Source organism: Salmo salar, chromosome 05 (assembly GCF_965601325.2).
Source record: "Salmo salar chromosome 05, fSalSal1, whole genome shotgun sequence".
In the NCBI taxonomy this organism is placed as follows: Eukaryota; Metazoa; Chordata; class Actinopteri; order Salmoniformes; family Salmonidae; genus Salmo; species Salmo salar.
In genome coordinates this window covers 90570409-90598241 of record NC_138295.1, presented here as the reverse complement: position 1 = coordinate 90598241, position 27833 = coordinate 90570409, and the positions used below count along the sequence as shown (strand labels likewise).

Below are 27833 nucleotides of genomic sequence, written 5' to 3'. Positions count from 1 at the left end.
AATACAGTGGAGCTATCCAGACGGCTTGTCAATGACATAAGGATAGGCAGCTATATATGGTGTATATATGGTGTACTGTAGCTCGTTTTCACAGGCTATGATGCCTTTGGCTTGTGTACAGTATTTACAGTGGCAGTAATATTTCCGTTATTTTAACAGTTGTAAAGAGATGGATGGTATCGGGAACACAATGCAGAAGAAGGCTGCGGAGCTCGAGCGCATGGCCGAGGTTCTGGTCACCGGAGAGCAGCTGAGGTAGGAGTGGCTGGCTCGAGCTGACAGCTCTGTGTGATGCTGTTCAAACTGTGTTGCGGCTTTTCAAACAAAGGCGTGAATTGTACCCATTCAAACCAACGCACAAATACAATACATTTTCTGCAATGCCAATGTGTATTGCGTTGTACTGCCCAAGTGCACACAATATGATCATTTTAAGTGTCAAAGGTTTTTTTGCATTGTGAACTGAAAGCAATTCATTTATTCATTGTGGTGTTAATCCGAAGATCACTGCTGCTTGTTTTAGTGGAGAGAAGTAACACTTGCTATTTGTGGAACAACAGAGCACACACACACACACACCCTTGGCCCATATTAGTGGTGCCTTAAAAAGCAAGATTGAGATAGCAGTGAGTGTCAACATCAGTGAAATGACTCATTATAATTGGCATTGAAACGTTTTATCACCTGTTGGGGGAGTTGCTGTGTGTTTACAGATCTTTAGCTTCATCATGGTCAAATCACATAGGTCAGTCAATAAACTCAATGTCAGTGTTCCCTATCACGGTTAATCTTTGACCCTCTCTAAAATTGTCATTTAACTAGGGCTGTGATAATATCACTATCGCATTTTTTTCTATGGCAAAAATGAAAACAGGAAGCAGGCCAAACTCTTTGGTTCTTTTAAAAACCTGCTGTGTGTAAAATATTGTGTGCTGTAACTTTGAAAATAAATACATGTCTCTGAATAACAACGTAATGTTTTCCTAAAGAAGTTAAATCCGCTTTATGTTTCCTTGCCACAATACTAACAAGTATTCTCCCGGGCCCTACTTTTAACCTGCCACAGCATGGCACAGTACTAGTCTGGTCTAGTTGGCATGTCTTTTAACCTACCACAGCATGGCACAGTACTAGTCTGGTCTAGTTGGCATGTCTTTTAACCTGCCACAGCGTGCCGCAGTACTAGTCTGGTCTAGTTGGCATGTCTTTTAACCTGGCACAGTACTAGTCTGGTCAAGTTGGCATGTCTTTTAACCTGCCACAGCGTGCCGCAGTACTAGTCTGGTCTAGTTGGCATGTCTTTTAACCTACCACAGCGTGGCACACTACTAGTCTGGTCTAGTTGGCATGTCTTTTAACCTGCCACACTGCTAGTCTGGTCTAGTTGGCATGTCTTTCTCCCAACAAAGTAATGACCTCATGCTTAATGTAACAACGAACAGGAAGACTTGTCTCTAAATCATATCATTGACTAGAGGTCATCTGGGGACAGGCTGTCTGCCTCCCAAATGGCCCCCTGTTGCCTCTCTAGTGTATGGGAATAAGGTGTCCTGTCTTAGACATGCTGAGACAGATGTTGCTGGCTACTGGCTAGCACTAGTAGCGCTGCCTGGAATAATTGGTCACAGCTGAACATAGTGCACCTGCCCCCTTTTGGCCCAGTTGAACAAGAGTACAAGACGTGCTGAAGATTAGCTAGTAGCTAATCGGCAGGTAGCCTAGTGGTCAGAAAGGTTGCTAGATCGAATCCCCGAGCTGACAAGGTAAATCTTTTGTTCTGCCCCTGAACAAGGCAGTTAACCCACTGTTCCTAGGCCGTCATTGTAAATAAGAATTTGTTCTTAACTGACTTACCTAGCTAAATAAAGGTTAAATAAAATAAACATTATAACAGGACATAAGCCTGCTTCCTTGAATTCTGTAGGGTTAGAATGGGATTTTTGACCCCTGGCTTTATAATTATAGTGAGGAAACCAAGCCATGTGGATTCATGGCAGTTTGCCCTGTGGGTTTAGGTTACTCGCTACATAGTGCACTACTTTGACGAGAGCCCTATAGGGCCTCGAGGCTCGGACTGAGCTGCCAAATCTAATCCAGGAGATGCTAGCCAGTAGTAGATTCTACAGAGACCTCTAATCCAGGAGACGCTAGACAGTAGTAGATTCTAGAGACCTCTAATTCAGGAGACGCTAGCCAGTAGTAGATTCTACAGAGACCTCTAATTCAGGAGACGCTAGCCAGTAGTAGATTCTACAGAGACCTCTAATCCAGGAGATGCTAGCCAGTAGTAGATTCTAGAGACCTCTAATCCAGGAGATGCTAGCCAGTAGTAGATTCTAGAGACCTCTAATCCAGGAGAGACTAGACAGTAGTAGATTCTACAGAGACCTCTAATCCAGGAGAGACTAGACAGTAGTAGATTCTACAGAGACCTCTAATCCAGGAGAGACTAGACAGTAGTAGATTCTACAGAGACCTCTAATCCAGGAGACACTAGACAGTAGTAGATTCTACAGAGACCTCTAATCCAGGAGAGGCTAGACAGTAGTAGATTCTAGAGAGACCCAAAAGAGCCAGAGGAGCAGCTGTAATGAACAATGGCTGTTTTGTTATCTTTCTCCATTTAACATTATAGTGAATCACCCTGATAAACACAAGGGCTATTCAGAACACGTCTTGAGGAACATGCCTTTTATTCCTAGTTGTTCTTTAACTAATCTGCCGTCTAGTGGTTGTAGTGTTGTTCATGGGTCACTCTCACTGACCAGTCCAAGAGGCTACATAACATTTGCATTACTCCGCTATGAACGTGTACTGTAGGTACACTTTGAGACAGTGTCCTTGTTAAGGTTAAAGGATCATTCATTTCGACATCTAGTTTCGCTTTTGTTGGCCAATCAATGAGTTTTGTCTTGTCTGCCTCAACCCCTCCTCTCCTGCTGGATTTAGTTGCACATCTGCTGTCTTTCGTCATCTTCGTACTGAAAGAGGAGCCAGAATACACAAGGAACCCAGAGTGTGTAAAGAGTTCTTGTTCTATCCTGTCTGTCTGCTGAGGCCTGGGACATTTATTCAACTGTGCATTGAATGACCTGGACAGACACTCCAAATCACTCAGCCCTGACTCATTTATATGACATGCACCACCTACATAACAGCCCCTTATACATACTGAGGTATCAGATTCAAAAATGGTTAATCCTTCATTTTTTAAAATGTTTCAGTTAGTTAATTTGTAATGAGGACACCTGTCAAATTTTATTGGAAGTGCACCACCTACATAACAGCCCCTTATACATACTAAGGTATCAGATTCAAAAATGGTTAATCCTTCATTTTTTAAAATGTTTCAGTTAGCTAATTTGTAATGAGGCCACCTGTCATTTTATTGGAAGTGCACCACCTACATGAGGACTTCTAAATCTCTTCATCCATCCTCCTCAGACCTGTCTACTTTATCCCTCCCTCCGTCCATCCTCCTCAGACCTGTCTACTTTATCCCTCCCTCCGTCCATCCTCCTCAGACCTGTCTACTTTATCCCTCCCTCCGTCCATCCTCCTCAGACCTGTCTACTTTATCCCTCCCTCCGTCCATCCTCCTCAGACCTGTCTACTTTATCCCTCCCTCCGTCCACCCTCCTCAGACCTGTCTACTTTATCCCTCCCTCCGTCCACCCTCCTCAGACCTGTCTACTTTATCCCTCCCTCCGTCCACCCTCCTCAGACCTGTCTACTTTATCCCTCCCTCCGTCCACCCTCCTCAGACCTGTCTACTTTATCCCTCCCTCCGTCCACCCTCCTCAGACCTGTCTACTTTAGGGCATACAAACAGTACCAGTCAGAACCAGTACCAGTAGAAAACACCTACTCATTCAAGGGTTTTTTATTTTTACTATTTTCAAGACATCAAAACTATGAAATAACACACATGGAATCGTGTAGTAACGAAAAAAGTGTTTTATATTGTAGATTCTTCAAAGTAGCGACCCTTTGCCTTCATGACAGCTTTGCACACTCTTGGCATTCTCTTAACCAGCTTCACCTGGAATGCTTTTCCAACAGTCTTGAAGGAGTTCCCACAAATGCTGAGCACTTGTTGGCTGCTTTTCCTTCACTATGCGGTCCGACTCATCCCAAACCATCTCAATTTGGTTGAGGTCGGTTGATTGTGGAGGCCAGGTCATATGATGCAGCACTCCATCACTCTCTCCTCCTTGGTCGAATAGCCCTTACACAGCCTGGAGGTATGTTGAGTCGTTGTCCAATCGAAAAACAAATGATAGTCCCACTAAGCCCAAATCAGATGAGATGGTGTATCACTGCAGAATGCTGTGGTAGCCATGCTGGTTAAGTGTGTCTTGAGTTCTAAATAAATCAGTGTCACCAGCAAAGCACCATCCAACCTCCTCCATGCTTCACGGTGGGAAATGCACATGCAGAGATCATCCGTTCACCTACTCTGCGTCTCATAATGACAGTGGTAGGAACCAGAAATCTCAATTTTGGACTCGGTCTTATGTCCAGTGTTTGTTTCTTGGTCCAAGCAAGTCTCCTCCTTATTGGTGTCCTTTTTAGTATTGATTTCTTTGCAGCAAATCGACCATGAAGGCTTGATTCACACAGTCTCCTCTGAACAGTTGATGTGTCTGTTACTTGAACTCTGAAGCATTTTTTGGGGCTGCAATTTCTGAGGCTGGTAACTCTAATGAACTTATCCTCTGCAACAGAGGTAACTCTGGGTCTTCCTTTCCTGTGGTGGTCCTCATGAGAGCCAGGTTCATCATAGCGCTTGATGTTTTTTGCGACTGCACTTGAAAAAGCTTTCAAAGTTCTTGGAATTGACTGACCTCCATGTCTTAAAGTAATGATGGTCTGTTGTTTCTCTTTGCTTATTTGAGCTGTTCTTGCCATAATATGGACTTGTTCGTTTACCAAATAGGTCTATCTTCTGTATACCACTCCTACTTCGTCACAACACATCTGATTGGCTCAAACGCACTAAGAAGGAAAGAAATTCCAGAAATTAACATAAAAAAGCACACCTGTTAATTGAAATGCATTCCAGGAGAGAATACCTACAGTACAATGCTGTCATCAAGGCAAAGGGTGGCTAATTTGAAGAATATCAAATATATTTTGATTTGTTTAACACTTTTTTTGGGGGGTTACTATATACTTCCATATGTGTTATTTCATAGTTTTGATTTCTTCACTATTATTCTACAAATGTAGAAAATAGTAAAAATAAAAAATCCTGACATGAGTAGGTGTATTCAAACTTATGACTAGCACTGTACCTACATAAGGAAACCATAACACAATCCTAATTCATCCATACACATCCTCCTCAGACCTGTCTAACTAACGCAGTACTGACAGATGTTCTACCCGCTAACACTTTATCTGAGGAACAAAACCCACTAGGTTACACAGAGGCTTCATAACACATTGATAATCCATACACACTGCACTCATTAGCAGAATGCTCTGAATATCCTCGTTACATAATTTAAAATGAAGGATATAAAACAAGTGTAACTTATTGACTTGAAAAGTAAAAAACAGCCTATACTGTGAGTCAGCATGCTGTTGTGTAACTGACTATCTAACATAACCACATGTGCACCACACTGTTTGTTGGCACTTCCTCTTGGTGACAACCACCAAGAAACTGGAACATGTGCTACGAATACACAATACATGTACATGCATGTCCTTCCTGAGAGAGTGAACATGGAGTACAGACGAGTGACCGAACATCTAAAGCTATAAGAGACTGTACATACATACAGGGGGGGTGTAGACATAATATGACATTTGTAATGTCTTTATTCTTTTGGAACTTCTGTGTGTAATGTTTACTGTTCATTTTATTGTTTTTCACGTTTGTATATTATCTATTTCACTTGCTTTGGCAATGTTAACATGTTTCCAATGCCAATAAATCCCATTGAATTGAGAGGGAGAGCAGTATGTCACTAGGCTACATAATAACAAGTGTAAATACAGTTACAACACATGACGGAGAGAGAGGAGCTACACTACTGTATGTCAATAGCCTGACATTGTGGTGTTCCACAGACGATGTAAGAATAGCCTACATTACTAGCTGTAGGCCTAATCTTTTCCTGAACAAGTGTACTATAGTTACAGTATATGACGGAGGGGGAGAAGCTACAATTTGTCAATAGCCTGACGTTGTGTTTTTCAAACCACAGGCTGCGTCTCCATGAAGGGAAGGTGGTTAAGGACCGCAGGCATCACCTGAGGACGTATCCCAACTGCTTTGTGGCCAAGGAGCTGATCGACTGGCTGCTGGAGCACAAGGAGGCGTCAGACAGAGACACAGCCATCAAGATCATGCAGAAACTCCTGGATCAAAGCATCATCCATCACGGTAGGGCCTTCTGACATGACCAGACACGTCTGGGCTGTGTTCATTAGGAACCAAATGGAAGGCAACGGGGAGACATTTCCTGGACCTGTCCAATAAGAAACACTCTTTCGTTTTCCATTGCTAAGCGTTTTGTTATGGTGCGCCCTAATTAATACTCCTCTGAGCTTGGGGTTTTCTGGGAACAGCCAGATCCTGCTTCTCTACAGACTTCAAATAAAATTGTATTCATCACATGCGCCGAATACAACAGGTGTATACCTTACAGTGAAATGCTTACTTACGAGCCCCTAACCAACAATGCAGTTTAAAAAAAAATACGGATAAGAATAAGAAATAAAAGTAACAAGTAATTAAAGAGCAGCAGTAAAATAACAATAACAAACCTGCTTCTCTACAGCCTTCTGACATGACTTCTATCTGGTTGTCATTCATTAGGACACTCAACAGAAAATGTTTTGCATCAGGTTTTTAGTTTTTCTGTATGCAGATTGTCCCTGCCTGTTTCAAACGTTTTGTTGTTGTTTTGTTTAGTACCTAATGTTCTTCCATTTTAATGTGAAGAGACAAATCCTCTGTCTCTCTCTAGTGCTGTTGGTTGTCTTTCTCTCAGCCAGTTTGGATGTAGCCTAGTACAAAATGTCTTGTTGGAGGTTTATGTATGTATGTATGTATGTATATACGTCAAGGATACACAGTGTATAGCTTCTGTCTGATGACCTATGAGTTTCCAGAAAGCGGAGTAGCTAACATAACACTTTAAATTCAGACCTCACCACTCAAAGATCAGCAAAGTGCTTCATTTGGCAAATTTCGTTCACTTCAGAGGATTGACTGGCACTGGGTTGTCGAGAGAAACGTAATGGCATTATTAACTACGAAGCTTTCGTGTAAACTCGCCTCTGTTTAGTGGGCTGGGAAAAGATGATGCCATTAGCAGTTAGCTAACTCAGCTCTGTTTAGTGGGCTGGGAAAAGATGATGCCATTAGCAGTTAGCTAACTCAGCTCTGTTTAGTGGGCTGGGAAAAGATGATGCCATTAGCAGTTAGCTAACTCAGCTCTGTTTAGTGGGCTGGGAAAAGATGATGCCATTAGCAGTTAGCTAACTCAGCTCTGTTTAGTGGGCTGGGAAAAGATGATGCCATTAGCAGTGAGCTAGCCCTGTTTAGTGGGCTGGGAAAAGATGATGCCATTAGCAGTGAGCTAGCTCTGTTTAGTGGGCTGTTAGTGTGGGGATAAAGATGCCATTAGCAGTTAGCTAACTCAGCTCTGTTTAGTGGGTTGTTAGTGTGGGGATAAAGATGATGCCATTAGCAGTTAGCTAACTCAGCTCTGTTTAGTGGGCTGTTAGTGTGGGGATAAAGAGGATGCAGTTAGCTAACTCAGCTCTGTTTATTGGGCTGTTAGTGTGGGGGATAAAGATGACACAATTGTCAGTTCACTAAATGTAAACAAACATTGTTCCTCTTTTTGTGTTGCAGTTTGTGACGAGCACAAGGAGTTCAAAGACATGAAGCTGTTCTATCGCTTCAGGAAAGATGACGGGACGTTTCCGCTGGACAACGAAGCCAAGGTCTTCATGAGGGGACAACGGATATATGAAAAGTAGGTTTTCTTTCAAGTGATAATATATTAGTTTATCATTCAATGAACCCAGATTGTCTTTTGATCTGTTGATGGAGAGAGAAATTATATCCAGGGGAAAAACCAAGTAAAAAGCTTTTACTCATTACAGCTTACTCGTTATATACAATCAATGAAATATGTTCTGAACAGTTATTTTTAGGGGGTAGGCATCTTGTTTGTGTTGTTTTTACCAGTCTAGTACATGGTGTTGTTCAGCAGGCAGGCGAGAGTGGTTAGAGCCTAATAGTTTCCATAGAAACCCCCTCCTCAACCAGATAGATCTCATACAGTCACTCTGCCAGCTACAGTCATCTCTCTCTTTCTCTCGCTCTCTCTCTCTCTCATGAGAAAACAAGTTTTGATCAGTCATGGACATAAAAGTGCTGAAAACAAATTGTCTCCCTGTTTAAAAAGAAGATGGAGAACAAGCTATGAAGGATACATACTGGAGTTTTGGTGCAGGTACAGCCAACTAGCATGAAAATAATAGTGTGATATTATCAAAACAATTCGAAACAATATTTCGTCATTAATAATATCACTACATCAAACCCCAGTCGCCAAGAGGGATGAGTGGTCTGGAGTTGGCTTAGTGTGGGGTAGGCCAGTTGAGAACAAGTTCTCATTTACAGCTGCGACCTGGACAAGATAAAGCAAAGCAGTGCGACACAAACAACAACACAGAGTTACACATGGAATAAACAAACGTACAGTCAATAACACAATAGAAAAATCTATGTACAGTGTGTGCAAATGTAGTAAGGTTAGGGAGGTAAGGCAATAAATAGGCCATAGTGGCGAAATAATTACAATTGAGCAATTAACACTGGAGTGATGGATGTGCAGATGATGATGTGCAAGTAGAGATACTGGGGTGCAAAAAGTAAATGCTTTGTTACAATGCGTTAACTGACTACTTAAATAGTACACTCCACTCATGACAGAGACAGTTGTTATCCCTGTTGCCCAGAGAAAGTGTTTCTGTTGTAGTTCAGTGTGTTGATTAGTTGTGAACATTGTTTGGAAGGCGGTATGTTGAAATTCACCCTCAGGCATCTTGTATTGGCTGCTACTACCTAACTTACTACGCAGTAAGAATGCAAGTGTCTCTCTTTTAGTTTTTTCTTTAAGGCTGGCCTCCCTGCCCCCTCTCCTCAGGCTGGCCTCCCTGCCCCCTCTCCTCAGGCTGGCCTCCCTGCCCCCTCTCCTCAGGCTGGCCTCCCTGCCCCCTCTCCTCAGGCTGGCCTCCCTGCCCCCTCTCCTCAGGCTGGCCTCCCTGCCCCCTCTCCTCAGGCTGCCCCCTCTCCTCAGGCTGGCCTCCCTGCCCCCTCTCCTCAGGCTGGCCTCCCTTGCAGTTTTACATGCCTGCAGAATGTAGGTCTAGTGCCTCTCTAGTTCAGTAATATTGTCTGTCTGTGTTGTAGCTATCTGCCAGCTCCACAGAAGCCTTCTTTGTGCCAGCTCCTGCTCCAGCTCCAGCTCCTGCTGCAGCTCCAGCCCCTGTGGTGGTTGAGCCATCCTCCCCCTGAGCTGTGTGTGGTGTAACAGGAAGACAGGCAGGGCCAGTGTTAGGGTGTATTTATGTAGTCACCATGGTAGAGGGACACACAGCCTGGTTTAGTGGAAGTATGCAGGCTACACCTCAGTCTTCACACTCACCAGACTAGAGACTGGGGCCACGATTCAAACAAGCACAGCTACAAACAAACTACCTGTGCAGTATGTGTGTGTGTGTGTGTGTGTGTGTGTGTGTGTGTGTGTGTCCTGGAATCCCTGCCCAAGTTCCCAGTACAGGAAGAGCTGTTGTATTGTTGTTGTGCACAGTCTCGAAGCAACGGGGATAAGTCAACGGGGACAATCTCAAGGCGATATTTAACCACCTTGTTTGACTGACTATTGTCTTCCTGCCTGAACAACCAGGGTGAAGATAAACTTTAGTTCCTGGTTGCCTGGTAAATGGGCCTATAGTGTTTAGAGGGTGGTGAACGAACACTTTGGAGAATCAACATTTCCTTCTCACAACAAGCAGGGTGGTCTCAGCCTGGGCGGTGGTAATGGTGGTGACTGCTTCCTCCTTCCTCCTTCACAAGCAGTTTAACCATAATGTTTCCACATGTCTCATTTGAAGGAGTTGGGAAGTCTACAGTGGTAATTAAACGTTGGGAAGTCTACAGTGGTAATTAAACGTTGGGAAGTCTACAGTGGTAATTAAACGTTGGGAAGTCTACAGTGGTAATTAAACGTTGGGAAGTCTACAGTGGTAATTAAACGTTGGGAAGTCTACAGTGGTAATTTAACGTTGGGAAGTCTACAGTGGTAATTTAACGTTGGGAAGTCTACAGTGGTAATTTAACGTTGGGAAGTCTACAGTGGTAATTTAACGTTGGGAAGTCTACAGTGGTAATTTAACGTTGGGAAGTCTACAGTGGTAATTTAACGTTGGGAAGTCTACAGTGGTAATTTAACGTTGGGAAGTCTACAGTGGTAATTTAACGTTGGGAAGTCTACAGTGGTAATTTAACGTTGGGAAGTCTACAGTGGTAATTTAACGTTGGGAAGTCTACAGTGGTAATTTAACGTTGGGAAGTCTACAGTGGTAATTTAACGTTGGGAAGTCTACAGTGGTAATTTAACGTTGGGAAGTCTACAGTGGTAATTTAACGTTGGGAAGTCTACAGTGGTAATTTAACGTTGGGAAGTCTACAGTGGTAATTTAACGTTGGGAAGTCTACAGTGGTAATTTAACGTTGGGAAGTCTACAGTGGTAATATAACGTTGGGAAGTGTAAGAGTTCATCTGCTTACAGCGAGCAGGGCTCCTGTTCCAGGGTAGTACAGTATCCATGTATCCTGTTATGTGTTGACTCATGGCTGTCACTGTCTAACTGCCCGCTTGGGATGAATAAAGTTTATTGAACGGAACAGACTGGAGTGGGAATGTGGACAGGCTTTTCTGTGGACCATTCAGTAGTGTAATCCTGCTGTGCCTGATTTGTTTTATATCTTGGTACCAGCCGGGTCAAATTCTGCAAACTTTTATTTACTGTTCTGTTGATAAGAAATACAAATAATTGTTTTGAAGGAGTTTTTGAAGGATGGAGCTCAGACCTTGGTGTGATTCAGGCACGTGTTTAATCCTGCTAGTTGGGCTGGCAGGACTAAAGCTGGCAGTCTGACAGTCACAGGAGACAGTGTTGGCACCCTATCCCCTACACAGTGCACTACTTCTGACCAGAGCTCTAAGGGCCCTAGATAGGAGTACACCAAGAGGACAAAACATTAGGAACACCTGAACTTTCCATGACAGACTGACCAGGTGAATCCAGGTGAAAGCTATGATCCCTTATTGATGTTACTTGTTAAATCCACTTCAATCAGTGTAGATGAAGGGGAGGAGACACATTAAAGAAGGATTTTTAAGATAATTGAGACACGGAGTGTGTGTCATTAAGGGTGAATGGGCAAGACAAAAGCTCAAAGTGCCTTTGAACGGGGAGTGGTAGTAGCAGCCAGGCGCGTCAAGAACTTCAATGCTGCTGGGTTTTTAATGTTCAACAGTTTCCCGTGTGTATCAAGAATGGTCCACCACCCAAAGGACATCCAGCCAACTTGACACAACTGTGGGAAGCATTGGAGTCAACATGGAATGCTTTTGACACCTTGTAGAGTCACATGCCCCAACCAATTGAGGCTGTTCTGCGGGCAAAAGGGGGTGCAACACAATATTAGTACGGTGTTCCTAATGTTTTGTAAACTTGGTGTAGGTTGTCATTTGGGACGCAGCTTGTATGTAGGATAGAACAGGTTGTGTGTCCCAGTTAAGTTCAGGACATCCATTACCATGTGATGGCTGTGGTAGCTTAACAGCAGAGCATATTTACTGTACAATCAAGGACAACTATGCCACTTTTAACATGTGGCTTGTTATTGTCAAGTATTTGGTGATGACCTACACAGTTTAGTGTAATTTTATGATTTCATGTCTGTCGACTGTTTAGTGGTGAGCAATACCGGAGATTGTTTCTCTGTGACGTTTTCAAGTAGGATCCCTGAGATGACTAATACAATAAATGATTTTCAGCGACCTATATCACCCGTCTGTAGTTTCCTGATCATCAATCAAATTCTATTGGTCACAGACACATGGTTAATCATATTGGACCTCCCTACGATATGTTGATCTGGTTGTCTTTGTCTAACACATGGAAATATTTTAAATAGATGCTGAAAAACCTACACTCTTAAAAAAAGGGGTTCCTAAAGGGTTCTTCGGTGTCCCCATAGGAGAACCTTTTTTGTTTCCAGGTAGAACTCTTTTTGGGTTCCATATAGAATCTTCCGTGGAAAGAGTTCTACCGGGAACCAAAAAGGGTTCTTCAAAAGCGTCTCCTATGTGGACAGGCAAAGAACTGTTATTGGCTCTAGATAGCAATTTTTTTTTTCTTCCAAAGAATGTATATGATATTTATAGTCAGCTTACTCCAATTTTCTTCTGTTGTTCAAGGCTCAAACTCGGAGTCCATTCGGCAAAACCACTCCCACCATCACCAATGAAGTTGCTGCTCCGGCGGCCATTTTGCCCTTTCCAAATAACCTATGTTTTCGTAGTGAATTGCTTGTAAACTTCATACTTTTTATTTTAAAGTTCCAATAGGCCCACAGTGTTGTTGGATGGATGGTTGCTTGGACATTTACAGAGGCTGTATTTGGCTGTTATCGTTGAAAACACTTTATTTCAGATGCAGCCGGTTTAGCTACTTAGTTAGCTAGCATTGCTAACGTTAGCACCAAAGATGCAGGCTGCGAAACTAGGATTCCATAGTGATTTGCCTGTAAATTTCATAAATGTTGTGTTAGAACAGGCCTACATGTTGTTTAAGACAGTCGCTAAGATGAAACACTGCCTTTATTGTTGCAAATACAATTATTTTGGATGTAGCAGTCGGGCTAGCTTGCATGCTAACTAGATACAGTAACTTATCTAGCATAGTTAGCATTTAAATAAATTTTTTGTGTAATGCAGTTGATTGGTGATAATGACATGAACATATATCGGGCATGACTTTCATGCAAGCATATATGATTACAACCTAAAAGTAATGTGCAATGCACTCATAACTTATGACACAAGCAATATATTTAGAATAAGCTTTGTCTTGGCTTGCTAGCCAGCTATGCTTACTGCATGCAGCTAACTAAGCAGAGCATTGCATCATGGGAGGAGAATTACAGATCTTTCCAAAATGACAAAAACAAGGAATTGTGCAGTATGGCTAATAAACGATAAAACATCAATGTGTAGCCAATCTTACAGTAGTGGATGTACACTAACAACATAATAACTGGTTATAAAGTTGCAGAGTTGTCCTGTTTAATGACTGGCCAGACCTGCCTAGGTGGTTTATATCAGATGTGGATTCATGCTGCATTCTGAAAGGCACACTATTACTTACCTTGGTCAAAAGTAGTGCACTATATAGGGAATAGGGTGCAATTTGGGATGTATCCTGGGTGTGTGGGTCAGAGGTCGACTTGGTAATCTTTCACATGTCAAGCATCCAGACTAAGGTGAGGTTAATGGGTGGGTTAGTTGACTCAGTGATAAGGTGGTGAAACGTCACACGTCATTGCATCTTATGGAAAGAGGAATTAAGCTGTAAAGAAAGAATCAGTGCTCTGCCTTGGAGAAAACAAGCTGTACTGTAGCCTCACCATGATGACGTGCTCTGCCTTTGTCTCAATGCAAGCAGTAACATGTACGTTATAGTTCATACTGTATATTCCCATCATAGCTCCACCTGTTCCCACACGGGTTTGATATTTACCTAGTGTGTGTGTGTGTGTGTGTGTGTGTGTGTGTGTGTGTGTGCCAAACATGGCACGTGTATTCTCTGTCTGTTGGGATTCCACCCTTCTTGGGATATTTATCTTGTACCAGGATCACTCAGTAGGAGACTGCTGTGGTTAACTGACATCCATCTTGTACCAGGATCACTCAGTAGGAGACTGCTGTGGTTAACTGAACTTGTTGACCTTCAGTCCTAGTGCTCTTCCTGGAAGTTCAGCTTTATAAATAGTACAGGGGTGGCCAAGCTACCCTCCTCCTTGGGACATGGGAACTACCCATCAGCAAGGTTTTGATTCCAACCCTACGCTAACACACCTGATTTTACTTAGTCATTCATTAGCTAAATCAGGTGTTTTTGGTCGGAGCAAAAGCCTGCACAGATAACTATTTAGAAAGAGGTTGATGGGGAAAAGTCTTATTGTGTTGAATCAGGATGGAAAACAACGTACAACTGATTTACACGTCATATATAGTAGTCTGTATCTAAATCTGTCCTTCTCAACAGACTGATGATGAACACAGAGACGTCCATCCTAGTGACTAGTCTATATAAATCTGTCCTCAACAGACTGATGATGAACACAGAGACGTCCATCCTAGTGACTAGTCTATATAAATCTGTCCTTCTCAACAGACTGATGATGAACACAGAGACGTCCATCCTAGTGACTAGTCTATATAAATCTGTCCTCAACAGACTGATGATGAACACAGAGACGTCCATCCTAGTGACTAGTCTATATAAATCTGTCCTTCTCAACAGACTGATGATGAACACAGAGACGTCCATCCTAGTGACTAGTCTATATAAATCTGTCCTCAACAGACTGATGAGGAACACAGAGACGTCCATCCTAGCGACTAGTCTATATAAATCTGTCCTCAACAGACTGATGAGGAACACAGAGACGTCCATCCTAGTGACTAGTCTATATAAATCTGTCCTCAACAGACTGATGATGAACACAGAGACGTCCATCCTAGTGACTAGTCTATATAAATCTGTCCTCAACAGACTGATGATGAACACAGAGACGTCCATCCTAGCGACTAGTCTATATAAATCTGTCCTCAACAGACTGATGATGAACACAGAGACGTCCATCCTAGCGACTAGTCTATATAAATCTGTCCTCAACAGACTGATGAGGAACACAGAGACGTCCATCCTAGCGACTAGTCTATATAAATCTGTCCTCAACAGACTGATGATGAACACAGAGACGTCCATCCTAGCGACTCGGGAAGAAGATGGTGAGACGTTTGAACGGACGCTGGTGGCCTCCGAGCTTGTTGATTGGCTGCTGGCGGAGGGAGAGATGGCGACCCGAGAGGAGGCGGAGCATCTTGGACGGAGGCTTCTAGAACACGGGATCATGCAGCATGGTGAGTGGAAGGAGCGTTTTCATCTGTTGGATTTTTTATAATATTTTTTTTTTGAGACATCCGAACTAACAAGGTCACGGTCAGTACCCCACCTGTCACACTGATGAAATGACATATCACTGAGTCCTGAGTAAGGTTAGTCCTGCAGTTTGGGAACCACTTCCCTAAGCGAATGTAATTATAGACCATTTTTGAAGAAGCAGTTATGAAAGATGAATCTTTGGCTCATGCTGTACTAGTGTAGTCTACTATTTATCCCTACCTGGTATTCACTGAGGATTTACATGGTAATATGGTCAAATGGTAGTTACACAATAATTACCTATTGTGGTAATAACATTTTGCACTGTTGTCAGTTGCTGCTTTAATTCTATGGCTCTGTAATTTCTAAGTTGACTTTGTTAGGTGAAAGAGGAGACTTGGAGTGTTGATGTTAACACATGGTGGGCAGTCACATTGGGTCCTCTCTTCCAAAGGGCATGCTGTAAGGATCCTATTTTAGTCAGGGAACACGGTGTCTTCTCTGGTCAGACAGGGATCAAGGGCATACTGGTATCATCATCACCCACTTGGATTGGATCTGTCCTGTTTTTATACACACACACACACACACACACACACACACACACACACACACACACTTTATTTTACTATCCTTGTTGGGACCAAACAATTGATTTCCATTCAAAATCGTATTTTTGATAACCTTAATTCTTAACCCTAATTGTAAACTTAACCCACTAGGCCTAAAATTTCCACACTTGTCCAAATGTTCCTTGTTTTACTGTCCTTGTGAGGATTTCTGGTCCCCACAAGGATGGTAAAACCAAACACACACACACACACACACGTTTGAAAGTTTAGCAGAGACTTTACTTGGCTCCCAGTATTTCAGATTGACAGAAGATTGAGTTAACTTTGGAAATGTTTTCATCGCACAACCAGTTTCATAAAAAAACACGTCACATTTATCTGCGAGAAACGCGTGCTTCGTGCCCCATGATCCTCAAATGACAGACACAGGGCTCTGGTCAAAACTAGTATAGGGAATAAGCTGCCATTTTAGGATGTGCCCTGGTCTGGCTCACATGACTGACTGAAAGGACTTGTGTTGTCACGGTGACATGACTGTTTGGTCACAGTAGATCATTATAGGATGTTAGTCTCTCTTTCGTCAGAGGTCAGCTGTGGTCTGGTTGCCAAGGTCAGGAGTGGGGAGGAACACGGTGAAAGGCTTCTCTTATCAGGCCTGGTGGAATTCCTCTCTGTATAGTAACAGGACAGTCATTGGAATTAGCCCGGTAGAACACTGAGGAGGTGAATCCATCTCCAATAGGCCCTTGACTCCACTAGGAGTTAAAAGGAGGAAGTCCCAGCAGTTACTCATGTACAGGGCATGACCACCTGCATGGCTACAGAGTGAATGTTCTGAGTCTGGTGACAGTAATGTTACTGTACTACTGCAGCTTAGGAGATGTTTTCCAGCTGAGTTTTCCAGCTGAGTTGTGCTGAGAGGTGGTTCCACTACGGGGTGAATCCCTGCTCAGAGACAGATGGACGTCATGCCTCTGGTCCCTGGCCAGGGGGTTCCAGACAGATCAGCTGCTCACCTCTGGACAACGGTGTGTGAACTGACCTACATTCATACATACAGCACACACAATCCTCGACCCAGATACACACACACACACACCAATCACATATACAGCACACACACACGCATACAGCACACACACACACACACCAATCACACATACAGCACACACAATCATCAACCCAGATACACCAATCACACATACAGCACACACAATCATCGACCCAGATATACACACACACACACCAATCACACATACAACACACACACACACACACACACACACCAATCACACATACAACACACACACACACACACCAATCACACATACAACACACACACACACACACACACCAATCACACATACAACACACATACAGCACACACAATCATCGACCCAGATACATGCATACATACATGCCCGCATGCATGCATGCATACATACATACACACATACACACACCAATCACACATACAGCGCACACAATCCTCGACCCAGATACACACACACACACACACACACACAATCATTGACCCAGATACACACCCACACACACCGGTGGCATGTATCACACATGCGCGGCATACCAATGTCACGTGCACACCCACTAGACGCTCTCTGTCCTCCTCTCTGTCCTGCTGCTCTCTGTCCTGCTGCTCTCTGTCCTGCTGCTCTCTGTCCTCTACCCAGGCTGCTGCTGGAACTGGGCTTCCTCTGTGTGACAGAGACAGACTAAAATACAGCAGGGTGTAGAGCTGTTACTGAGCCAGTCAACCTCCTCTTTCTACAGGATCACCTGTCTCTCTGTCTCTATTACTGAGCCAGTCAACCTCCTCTTTCTACAGGATCACCTGTCTCTATTACTGAGCCAGTCAACCTCCTCTTTCTACAGGATCACCTGTCTCTATTACTGAGCCAGTCAACCTCCTCTTCCTACAGGATCACCTGTCTCTATTACTGAGCCAGTCAACCTCCTCTTTCTACAGGATCACCTGTCTCTCTGTCTCTATTACTGAGCCAGTCAACCTCCTCTTTCTACAGGATCACCTGTCTCTCTGTCTCTATTACTGAGCCAGTCAACCTCCTCTTTCTACAGGATCACCTGTCTCTATTACTGAGCCAGTCAACCTCCTCTTTCTACAGGATCACCTGTCTCTCTGTCTCTATTACTGAGCCAGTCAACCTCCTCTTTCTACAGGATCACCTGTCTCTCTGTCTCTATTACTGAACCAGTCAACCTCCTCTTTCTACAGGATCACCTGTCTCTCTGTCTCTATTACTGAACCAGTCAACCTCCTCTTTCTACAGGATCACCTGTCTCTCTGTCTCTATTACTGAACCAGTCAACCTCCTCTTTCTACAGGATCACCTGTCTCTCTGTCTCTATTACTGAGCCAGTCAACCTCCTCTTTCTACAGGATCACCTGTCTCTATTACTGAGCCAGTCAACCTCCTCTTTCTACAGGATCACCTGTCTCTATTACTGAGCCAGTCAACCTCCTCTTTCTACAGGATCACCTGTCTCTATTACTGAGCCAGTCAACCTCCTCTTCCTACAGGATCACCTGTCTCTATTACTGAACCAGTCAACCTCCTCTTTCTACAGGATCACCTGTCTCTCTGTCTCTATTACTGAGCCAGTCAACCTCCTCTTTCTACAGGATCACCTGTCTCTCTGTCTCTATTACTGAGCCAGTCAACCTCCTCTTTCTACAGGATCACCTGTCTCTATTACTGAGCCAGTCAACCTCCTCTTCCTACAGGATCACCTGTCTCTATTACTGAACCAGTCAACCTCCTCTTTCTACAGGATCACCTGTCTCTCTGTCTCTATTACTGAGCCAGTCAACCTCCTCTTTCTACAGGATCACCTGTCTCTATTACTGAGCCAGTCAACCTCCTCTTTCTACAGGATCACCTGTCTCTATTACTGAGCCAGTCAACCTCCTCTTTCTACAGGATCACCTGTCTCTATTACTGAGCCAGTCAACCTCCTCTTCCTACAGGATCACCTGTCTCTATTACTGAACCAGTCAACCTCCTCTTTCTACAGGATCACCTGTCTCTCTGTCTCTATTACTGAGCCAGTCAACCTCCTCTTTCTACAGGATCACCTGTCTCTCTGTCTCTATTACTGAGCCAGTCAACCTCCTCTTTCTACAGGATCACCTGTCTCTATTACTGAGCCAGTCAACCTCCTCTTCCTACAGGATCACCTGTCTCTATTACTGAACCAGTCAACCTCCTCTTTCTACAGGATCACCTGTCTCTCTGTCTCTATTACTGAGCCAGTCAACCTCCTCTTTCTACAGGATCACCTGTCTCTCTGTCTCTATTACTGAGCCAGTCAACCTCCTCTTTCTACAGGATCACCTGTCTCTATTACTGAGCCAGTCAACCTCCTCTTCCTACAGGATCACCTGTCTCTATTACTGAACCAGTCAACCTCCTCTTTCTACAGGATCACCTGTCTCTCTGTCTCTATTACTGAGCCAGTCAACCTCCTCTTTCTACAGGATCACCTGTCTCTCTGTCTCTATTACTGAGCCAGTCAACCTCCTCTTTCTACAGGATCACCTGTCTCTCTGTCTCTATTACTGAGCCAGTCAACCTCCTCTTTCTACAGGATCACCTGTCTCTATTACTGAGCCAGTCAACCTCCTCTTTCTACAGGATCACCTGTCTCTCTGTCTCTATTACTGAGCCAGTCAACCTCCTCTTTCTACAGGATCACCTGTCTCTCTGTCTCTATTACTGAACCAGTCAACCTCCTCTTTCTACAGGATCACCTGTCTCTCTGTCTCTATTACTGAACCAGTCAACCTCCTCTTTCTACAGGATCACCTGTCTCTCTGTCTCTATTACTGAACCAGTCAACCTCCTCTTTCTACAGGATCACCTGTCTCTCTGTCTCTATTACTGAGCCAGTCAACCTCCTCTTTCTACAGGATCATCTGTCTCTCTGTCTCTATTACTGAGCCAGTCAACCTCCTCTTTCTACAGGATCACCTCTCGCTCTCTCCATCTCTCTCTCTCTCTCCATCTCTCTCTGTGTTTCTGTGTCAATAAATGAATGCAGTGGTAGCTAGAAGGGCCATCTGCCGCACTGATTTAAAGCCTGCTGCCTCCCTTCCTCTCTCCCCCCGTCCCGTCTCCTCTCTCCCCCCTCTCCTCTGTCATCCCTCCATCCACTGCTCTAAAGCAACATGAGGCTTCCCTGACCACCCACAGGGTCTCCTCTCTCTCCTCTCTCCCCCTCTCCTCTGTCATCCCTCCATCCACTGCTCTACAGCACTGATCCAGTGTATTAAAGCAACGTGAGGCTGCCCTGACCACCCACAGGGTCTCCTCTCCTCTCTCCCCCCTCTGTCATCCCTCCATCCACTGCTCTACAGCACTGATCCAGTGTATTAAAGCAGCGTGAGGCTACCCTGACCACCCACAGGGTCGTGGACTCATTACACAGACGGCATCTGTAACAGGAGCTACAGAGTGGAGACATGGGTGGTATGTGTACAGTACTTCAGTCCTGCATCCTGCCCACGCACTACTGCAGTAGGGAAGACCAGCATCAACCCTCTTAAGATATTTCATATTTTATGACTTTGAGAGCTTGAGGGCTGTTAGGTTCATACTTCCTTGGTTGACCACAACCTCAACACTATGTCACTGTAGTGGACTGTATGGTAAAAACACAGGGCTTTTCTATGGCTAGTTGGAGAGCTTTTCTCTAGTCAGTCTGAAGGAGTTGTAGATGTATTGCTGTAAAGACTGCAGCCTGTCGTGTAGTCGAAGAGGCTCAACAGAACTTCATCTGAGCGTTCAGACTCTATGTGAAAGAGTCTGAAGGAATTCCTAGGATAGGATAAAGTAATCCTTCTAACCCCCCCTTAAAAGATTTAGATGCACTATTGTAAAGTGGTTGTTCCACTGGATATCATAAGGTGAATGCACCAATTTGTAAGTCGCTCTGGATAAGAGCGTCTGCTAAATGACTTAAATGTAAATGAAGTCGGAGGGAAGCATTTAACAATGCCACCTCCTCTCTGCCCTGCCCTCTGCCCTCCTCTCTGCCCTCCTCTCTGCCCTCAGCTCTCCTCTCTGCCCTCCTCTCTGCCCTCTGCCCTCTGCCCTCCCCTCTGCCCTCCCCTCTGCCCTCCCCTCTGCCCTCCCCTCTGCCCTCCCCTCTGCCCTGCCCTCTGCCCTGCCCTCTGCCCTGCCCTCTGCCCTCCTCTCTGCCCTCCCCTCTGCCCTGCCCTCTGCCCTCCTCTCTGCCCTCTGCCCTCCTCTCTGCCCTCCCCTCTGCCCTGCCCTCTGCCCTCCTCTCTGCCCTCTGCCCTCCTCTCTGCCCTCCCCTCTGCCCTCCTCTCTGCCCTCCCCTCTGCCCTCCTCTCTGCCCTCTGCCCTCCTCTCTGCCCTCCCCTCTGCCCTCCCCTCTGCCCTCCCCTCTGCCCTCCCCTCTGCCCTCCCCTCTGCCCTCCCCTCTGCCCTCCCCTCTGCCCTCCCCTCTGCCCTCCTCTCTGCCCTCAGCTCTCCTCTCTGCCCTCCTCTCTGCCCTCTGCCCTCCTCTCTGCCCTCTGCCCTCCCCTCTGCCCTCCTCTCTGCCCTCAGCTCTCCTCTCTGCCTTCCTTTCAGCCCAGGCTCCCCAACCCAGTCTCAGGATCTGTCCCAAGTAGCAACCTAGACATTCCCTTTATAGTGCACTACTTTTGACCAGATCCCCATTGGCCCTGGTCAAAATAAGTGCCCCATAAAGGGAATAGGGTGCCATTTTGGACACAGCCTCAGTGTCTTGTCCTGACTTGAGCTGAACGGTGAACCTGACACTGATTCAGAGGATAATTACTGGTAATTAAATTGTTGACATGGAGAGGAAGATATCATTACGGGGACTTTGAAATGGGAATTTGAAATTAAACTGGTGAACGGCACACTAAACAAATGTACTGTGTGATTCCACTTGCTACAATAGGATGAAAAGTCCCATGTACTGTTCACCTTGTCGTGGTGGTCACCTTGTCGTGGTGGTCACCTTGTCGTGGTGGTCACCTTGTCGTCGTGGTCACCTTGTCGTCGTGGTCACCTTGTCGTCGTGGTTACGTGTTCAGCACTTTAATATAATCAGCTCTGGTTCTCTTGACTGTGGCACATCAGAATGTTCTCCCATCCAGGCCCAACACTGCTTATCAGTCATCAGAGCCAGCAGCGGGTTGCAGCAGGATGCTAGTGTGTGGGTACTGCTTGCTGCATGCTGGATCAGTACAGGCTCTGAGATACTATCTGTTTCCAGTGTGCTGGGCTGTGTAGTGCAGAGTGTCTGTTTCCAGTGTGCTGAGCTGTGTAGTGCAGAGCATGCGGTGTTTCCAGTGTGCTGAGCTGTGTAGTGCAGAGCATGCGGTGTTTCCAGTGTGCTGGGCTGTGTAGTGCAGAAGCGTGTCTGTTTCCAGTGTGCTGAGCTGTGTAGTGCAGAAGCGTGCTGTGTTTCCAGTGTGCTGAGCTGTGTAGTGCAGAAGCGTGCTGTGTTTCCAGTGTGCTGGGCTGTGTAGTGCAGAAGCGTGCTGTGTTTCCAGTGTGCTGGGCTGTGTAGTGCAGAAGCGTGCTGTGTTTCCAGTGTGCTGGGCTCTGTAGTGCAGAAGCGTGCTGTGTTTCCAGTGTGCTGGGCTGTGTAGTGCAGAAGCGTGCTGTGTTTCCAGTGTGCTGGGCTGTGTAGTGCAGAAGCGTGTCTGTTTCCAGTGTGCTGGGCTGTGTAGTGCAGCAGAGGGTCTGTTTCCAGTGTGCTGAGCTGTGTAGTGCAGAAGCGGGTCTGTTTCCAGTGTGCTGGGCTGTGTAGTGCAGAGCGGGTCTGTTTCCAGTGTGCTGGGCTGTGTAGTGCAGAAGCGTGTCTGTTTCCAGTGTGCTGAGCTGTGTAGTGCAGAAGCGGGTCTGTTTCCAGTGTGCTGAGCTGTGTAGTGCAGAGTGTCTGTTTCCAGTCTGTTCTTCTCGGGGCCTGTGTCTGTGTGACAGCAGGACAATGAGCTAAGCAGGGAGCAGGCAGGCAGGGCTCTAACCCCAGAGAGACTGCATCACCGCTGGGTTCACACTCACCATCCACACCCTGCCTCTGTCTGCATTCCTCTCCTCCGCTGGCACAGAAAATACTGGTACGAAACCAATAAGTAGCCTACTGATGTTGCTGCACTGGTTCATTGTCTTACATCAGATTCCTCCACTGATCTGTCTCGTATCTCGCAAAGGATAATGGGATGGATCAGAAGTAGTCCGGCTACGATGGGCTGCCGTAACATTAGAAAATATTACCTAGGCGACATCGTCTGCTGAACCCCATTCCTGCCTCAAAACTGTCTGAATGAATCTTAGATAAAACAGTAAATATATATATATTTTTTTAAATGTTGTGAGTAAGTCTTAGTAGCCACATTTGACATCTAGCTAATGATTATTGTGCTTAAATGAGCAGTATTTCTGAAGTTTGACTATGGGCACGAAAACTAGCATAAAACAGTCGAGCTAGTCACTAAAATGATCTTTGACTGAAACTATGCTTCTAACCAACCAGCTATCTACTTAGTGCTGCACACACAATGTTGAAATCTTCCAACAAAAGCTAGCTAGCAAGCTACTGTAGCAAGTAATGCTAACGTTATTATGAGTTTTCATGAAAGTAGCTGTTTTTCTACCACGAGCCATTGCCGTCGTCTCCCGAGTCATCTGCTGTGCTCAGCTGACCTGAAATGACCACCACGGTGAAACATGCTGATCTATGGACTGATGTTTGATAAGTCAGTTCCTCTTCGTTGTGGGGCTCCCTGTCTACAACGCCAGGGTCATTTAAACAGGCTAAGCAAGCTTTTTATGTCAGTGAAGGAAGAGCTAGCTGACTAGCTAGCTATAACAGTTAGCTACACAGCTGATCAATGTGTGCAGGAGATAGCCACCGGTTTGTTTTAAACTATTAAATCACTGTCAACGTTTGTTATAATTTAGCTACTTAGTTTTTCTGCCTATTTCATGTAGAGTCAGATGAGAGCGCAGTGAGTTTCAAATGTTTTATATATGTTTTCATTTTTTTAATGGTGGTTGCTCTACATTCCAATTTGAGTTCCACGTCCTACAAGACAGAACGGTTGAGGGACAAGCATCGTGGAGGAGTGACGCTGTCTGACGTGAGAAAATGGCACTCGTTATGTCTAGGGGTCTTAGGCCAAGCTACGTGGTCTGTAACCTGACTTTTAAGATGTGCATCTGTGAGAAATCAGCATATGAGGACTGTGTTGTATGTACATGTCCCCAGGAGATGGCAAACTTACCTTCGGTCCAGCTCAGCCCCTTTGGTCCAGGGCCAGCTCAGCCCCTTCGGTCCAGCTCAGCCCCTTCGGCCCAGGGCCAGCTCAGCCCCTTCGGGTCCAGGGCCAGCTCAGCCCCTTCGGGTCCAGGGCCAGCTCAGCCCCTTCGGGTCCAGGGCCAGCTCAGCCCCTTCGGGTCCAGGGCCAGCTCAGCCCCTTCGGGTCCAGCCCTTCGGTCCAGCCCTTCGGTCCAGGGCCAGCTCAGCCCCTTCGTCGGCCAGTCCAAGCAGATTAGTCTTTTGTTCAAAGTGGTGACCCAAAATAAATGTATACACTAAAAAAAACTACAGAGGCGGGCCTGTCTAAAGAGGCGGGCCTGTCTAAAGAGGCGGGCCTGTCTAAAGAGGCGGGCCTGTCTAAAGAAATGAACAAAGACTGTGAGAGGCTTCTGGCCTCTCAGAATCAACTTGATCACTCGCACCTGAGGAATTATCAAGGCTGCTTGGCAGAACCCAGCAGTGACCCGGTTGGTGCTGCCACCCGGGGTTGGAGTGTGGAAGTGTGCCATGGTAGTGTGTTTGTCAATGTCCTAACACTAACCTTCGCCCACATCATAACAATACACATGCATGCACACGACAGCGTACACACACACACACACTGCATACTTTAAATGGCTGAACTGTAGAACAATAGCAGCCCTGCCTGGATGGATCCACATTGTGGGTTGTTTTGGTTCAGTTGCCCCACACAATCACTGCATTCCTGGTTGATAGACTCACAGAGGGCTGGTGAGTTGATCTTTGTGGCTCAACACCATGTGCAAACGAGTCAATGGGTGGCTGAATAAACATAACCAAGAGTCACTGAACATGTTGTTGTTTGGTTCGATTATATTTCAATTACAGTGAGCTGATATTTAGATGGTTGTGAATCAGCACCATGGCAACAAGCGTTCTGAATACACATAATCGAACCCCTTTAATCCTGATCATCCCCTTTTAGGGCACAAGGTGCCAAAACATGATCAGAAACTGTTTGGTTGTGGACCAGATTATGATTGAATCATTATGAATGTTTTGGATTGCTGATATGTGTGTGTGGCAACTATGTTTTAGACTGGGTAATTGGACTGTCACTACCAATGTAAGGAGAACACTTCCTCCTGGGATTACAAAAAACTGTGGATGAGGAATATTTCCTTACTTCTCATTTAATGACGCCAGACAGGACAATCCATCACTATAAACCACAGAATGAAAAACACTTCATACAGTCACAACAGAAGCTTCATAGCATCACAAGGTGCATCCATAACCAAACCAGGAAGTAGATCAGACCTTCTGGATTTTGAAAGTTCTATATCTTAACTTGTTTGCTGACATGCAAAACATTTTGGGACTATATCAACAATGGACTAATGAAACAAATACCAAAATATAGTTTTTGGGTGGAGTGTTCCTTTAAATCCTGAGTCCTAACCCCTTGGCACAGTTATGCAGGCTTTATGGCTTAGTTACACAAGTGACAGTCAGATTTTGATTCCTGGATGGCTTTAGTCGTATAGTCAGTCAGAGTTGGTTTCATGTCTTTCAAGGGATTTGGAGATTTAAGGGGCATTCAGAGCCCCCCCCCCCCCCCCCGTACTGAGCGTCAGCCAAGTGAGTGTTGGCACAATGACGGCCCAAGCTGAGAGAGGGAGAGTGTGTGTGTCCAACCCTAAGAGACTTAGCTGATTACTGGCATTGGAGGCACTGTCAGAGGTGTTCTGTCTGAGAGGAATAATTGAAGAGTTACAGGATTTGGAACTGAACTACCTCCTATTCTACAGTTACCAGGACTTACAGTCAGTAACTATAGTTACCAGGACTTACAGTCAGTAACTATAGTTACCAGGACTTACAGTCAGTAACTATAGTTACCAAGATTTACAGTCAGTAACTATAGTTACCAGGATTTACAGTCAGTAACTATAGTTACCAGGATTTACAGTCAGTTATATGGAACAGTAACTGAATGATCCTAAACAATGGTTTTGTTCTGTGTTTCTCCCTGACAGTGACCAACAAGCACCACTTTGTGGATGGAGGGCTGCTGTACCAGTTCAGACTGAACTTCAGAAGGAGACGGCGTCTGATGGAGCTGCTGAACGAGCGCTGTCGTACCATCCCAGAGAGCCATGACAGCCCCTTCTGTCTCCGCAAACAGAACCCAGACGGAGGCAACACCAGCTTCCTATCTGGTAAACCTCAATGTCTAGCATCAAATGTCTTTAAAAAGCCATTTTTACATCAGGAGTTGTTGTACCCACACTATCTACTGTCACACTGGGGCTGAATCCCACTATAACCCTTAGCCCCTACTCCCTACTCACTATCTACTGTCACACTGGGCCCGAATCCCACTATAACCCTTAGTCCCTACTCCCTATCTACTGTCAGACTGGGGCTGAATCCCACTATAACCCTTAGTTCCTACTCCCTACTCACTATCTACAGTCACACTGGGGCTGAATCCCACTATAACCTTTAGTCCCTACTCCCTATCTACTGTCAGACTGGGGCTGAATCCCACTATAACCCTTAGCCCCTACTCCCTACTCACTATCTACTGTCACACTGGGGCTGAATCCCACTATAACCCTTAGTCCCTACTCCCTACTCACTATCTACTGTCAGACTGGGGCTGAATCCCACTATAACCCTTAGCCCCTACTCCCTACTCACTATCTACTGTCAGACTGGGGCTGAATTTTACATTTACATTTAAGTCATTTAGCAGAAGCTCTTATCCAGAGCGACTTACAAATTGGTGCATTCACCTTATGATATCCAGTGGAACAACCACTTTATGATAGTGCATCTAAATCTTTTAAGGGGGGGGGTTAGAAGGATTACTTTATCCTATCCCAGGTATTCCTTAAAGAGGTGGGGTTTCAGGTGTCTCCGGAAGGTGGTGATTGACTCCGCTGTCCTGGCGTCGTGAGGGAGCTTGTTCCACCATTGGGGTGCCAGAGCAGCGAACAGTTTTGACTGGGCTGAGCGGGAACTGTGCTTCCTCAGAGGTAGGGAGGCGAGCAGGCCAGAGGTGGATGAACGCAGTGCCCTTGTTTTGGGTGTAGGGCCTGATCAGAGCCTGAAGGTACGGAGGTGCCGTTCCCCTCACAGCTCCGTAGGCAAGCACCATGGTCTTGTAGCGGATGCGAGCTTCAACTGGAAGCCAGTGGAGAGAGCGGAGGAGCGGGGTGACATGAGAGAACTTGGGAAGGTTGAACACCAGACGGGCTGCGGCGTTCTGGATGAGTTGTAGGGGTTTAATGGCACAGGCAGGGAGCCCAGCCAACAGCGAGTTGCAGTAATCCAGACGGGAGATGACAAGTGCCTGGATTAGGACCTGCGCCGCTTCCTGTGTGAGGCAGGGTCGTACTCTGCAAATGTTGTAGAGCATGAACTTACAGGATCGGGTCACCGCCTTGATGTTAGTGGAGAATGACAGGGTGTTGTCCAGGGTCACGCCAAGGTTCTTAGCACTCTGGGAGGAGGACACAATGGAGTTGTCAACCGTGATGGCGAGATCATGGAACGGGCAGTCCTTCCCCGGGAGGAAGAGCAGCTCCGTCTTGCCGAGGTTCAGCTTGAGGTGGTGATCCGTCATCCACACCGATATGTCTGCCAGACATGCAGAGATGCGATTCGCCACCT

General features: G+C 45.5%; 1 protein-coding gene across 4 annotated transcripts in view; it reads left to right on the top strand.

Annotated features, from left to right (window-relative positions):
- LOC106572931 (DEP domain-containing mTOR-interacting protein) overlaps nt 1-27833 on the top strand; it is a 62841-nt gene that overhangs the window by 868 nt on the left and 34140 nt on the right. For all 4 annotated transcript variants that reach the window (XM_082975958.1, XM_082975957.1, XM_082975956.1 and 1 more), the window contains 5 exons: nt 160-255; nt 6219-6397; nt 7877-8000; nt 15073-15254; nt 26192-26374. In XM_082975958.1, the coding sequence (XP_082832084.1) occupies nt 160-255; nt 6219-6397; nt 7877-8000; nt 15073-15254; nt 26192-26374 (764 nt within the window). The remainder of the gene's footprint in view (nt 1-159; nt 256-6218; nt 6398-7876; nt 8001-15072; nt 15255-26191; nt 26375-27833) is intronic.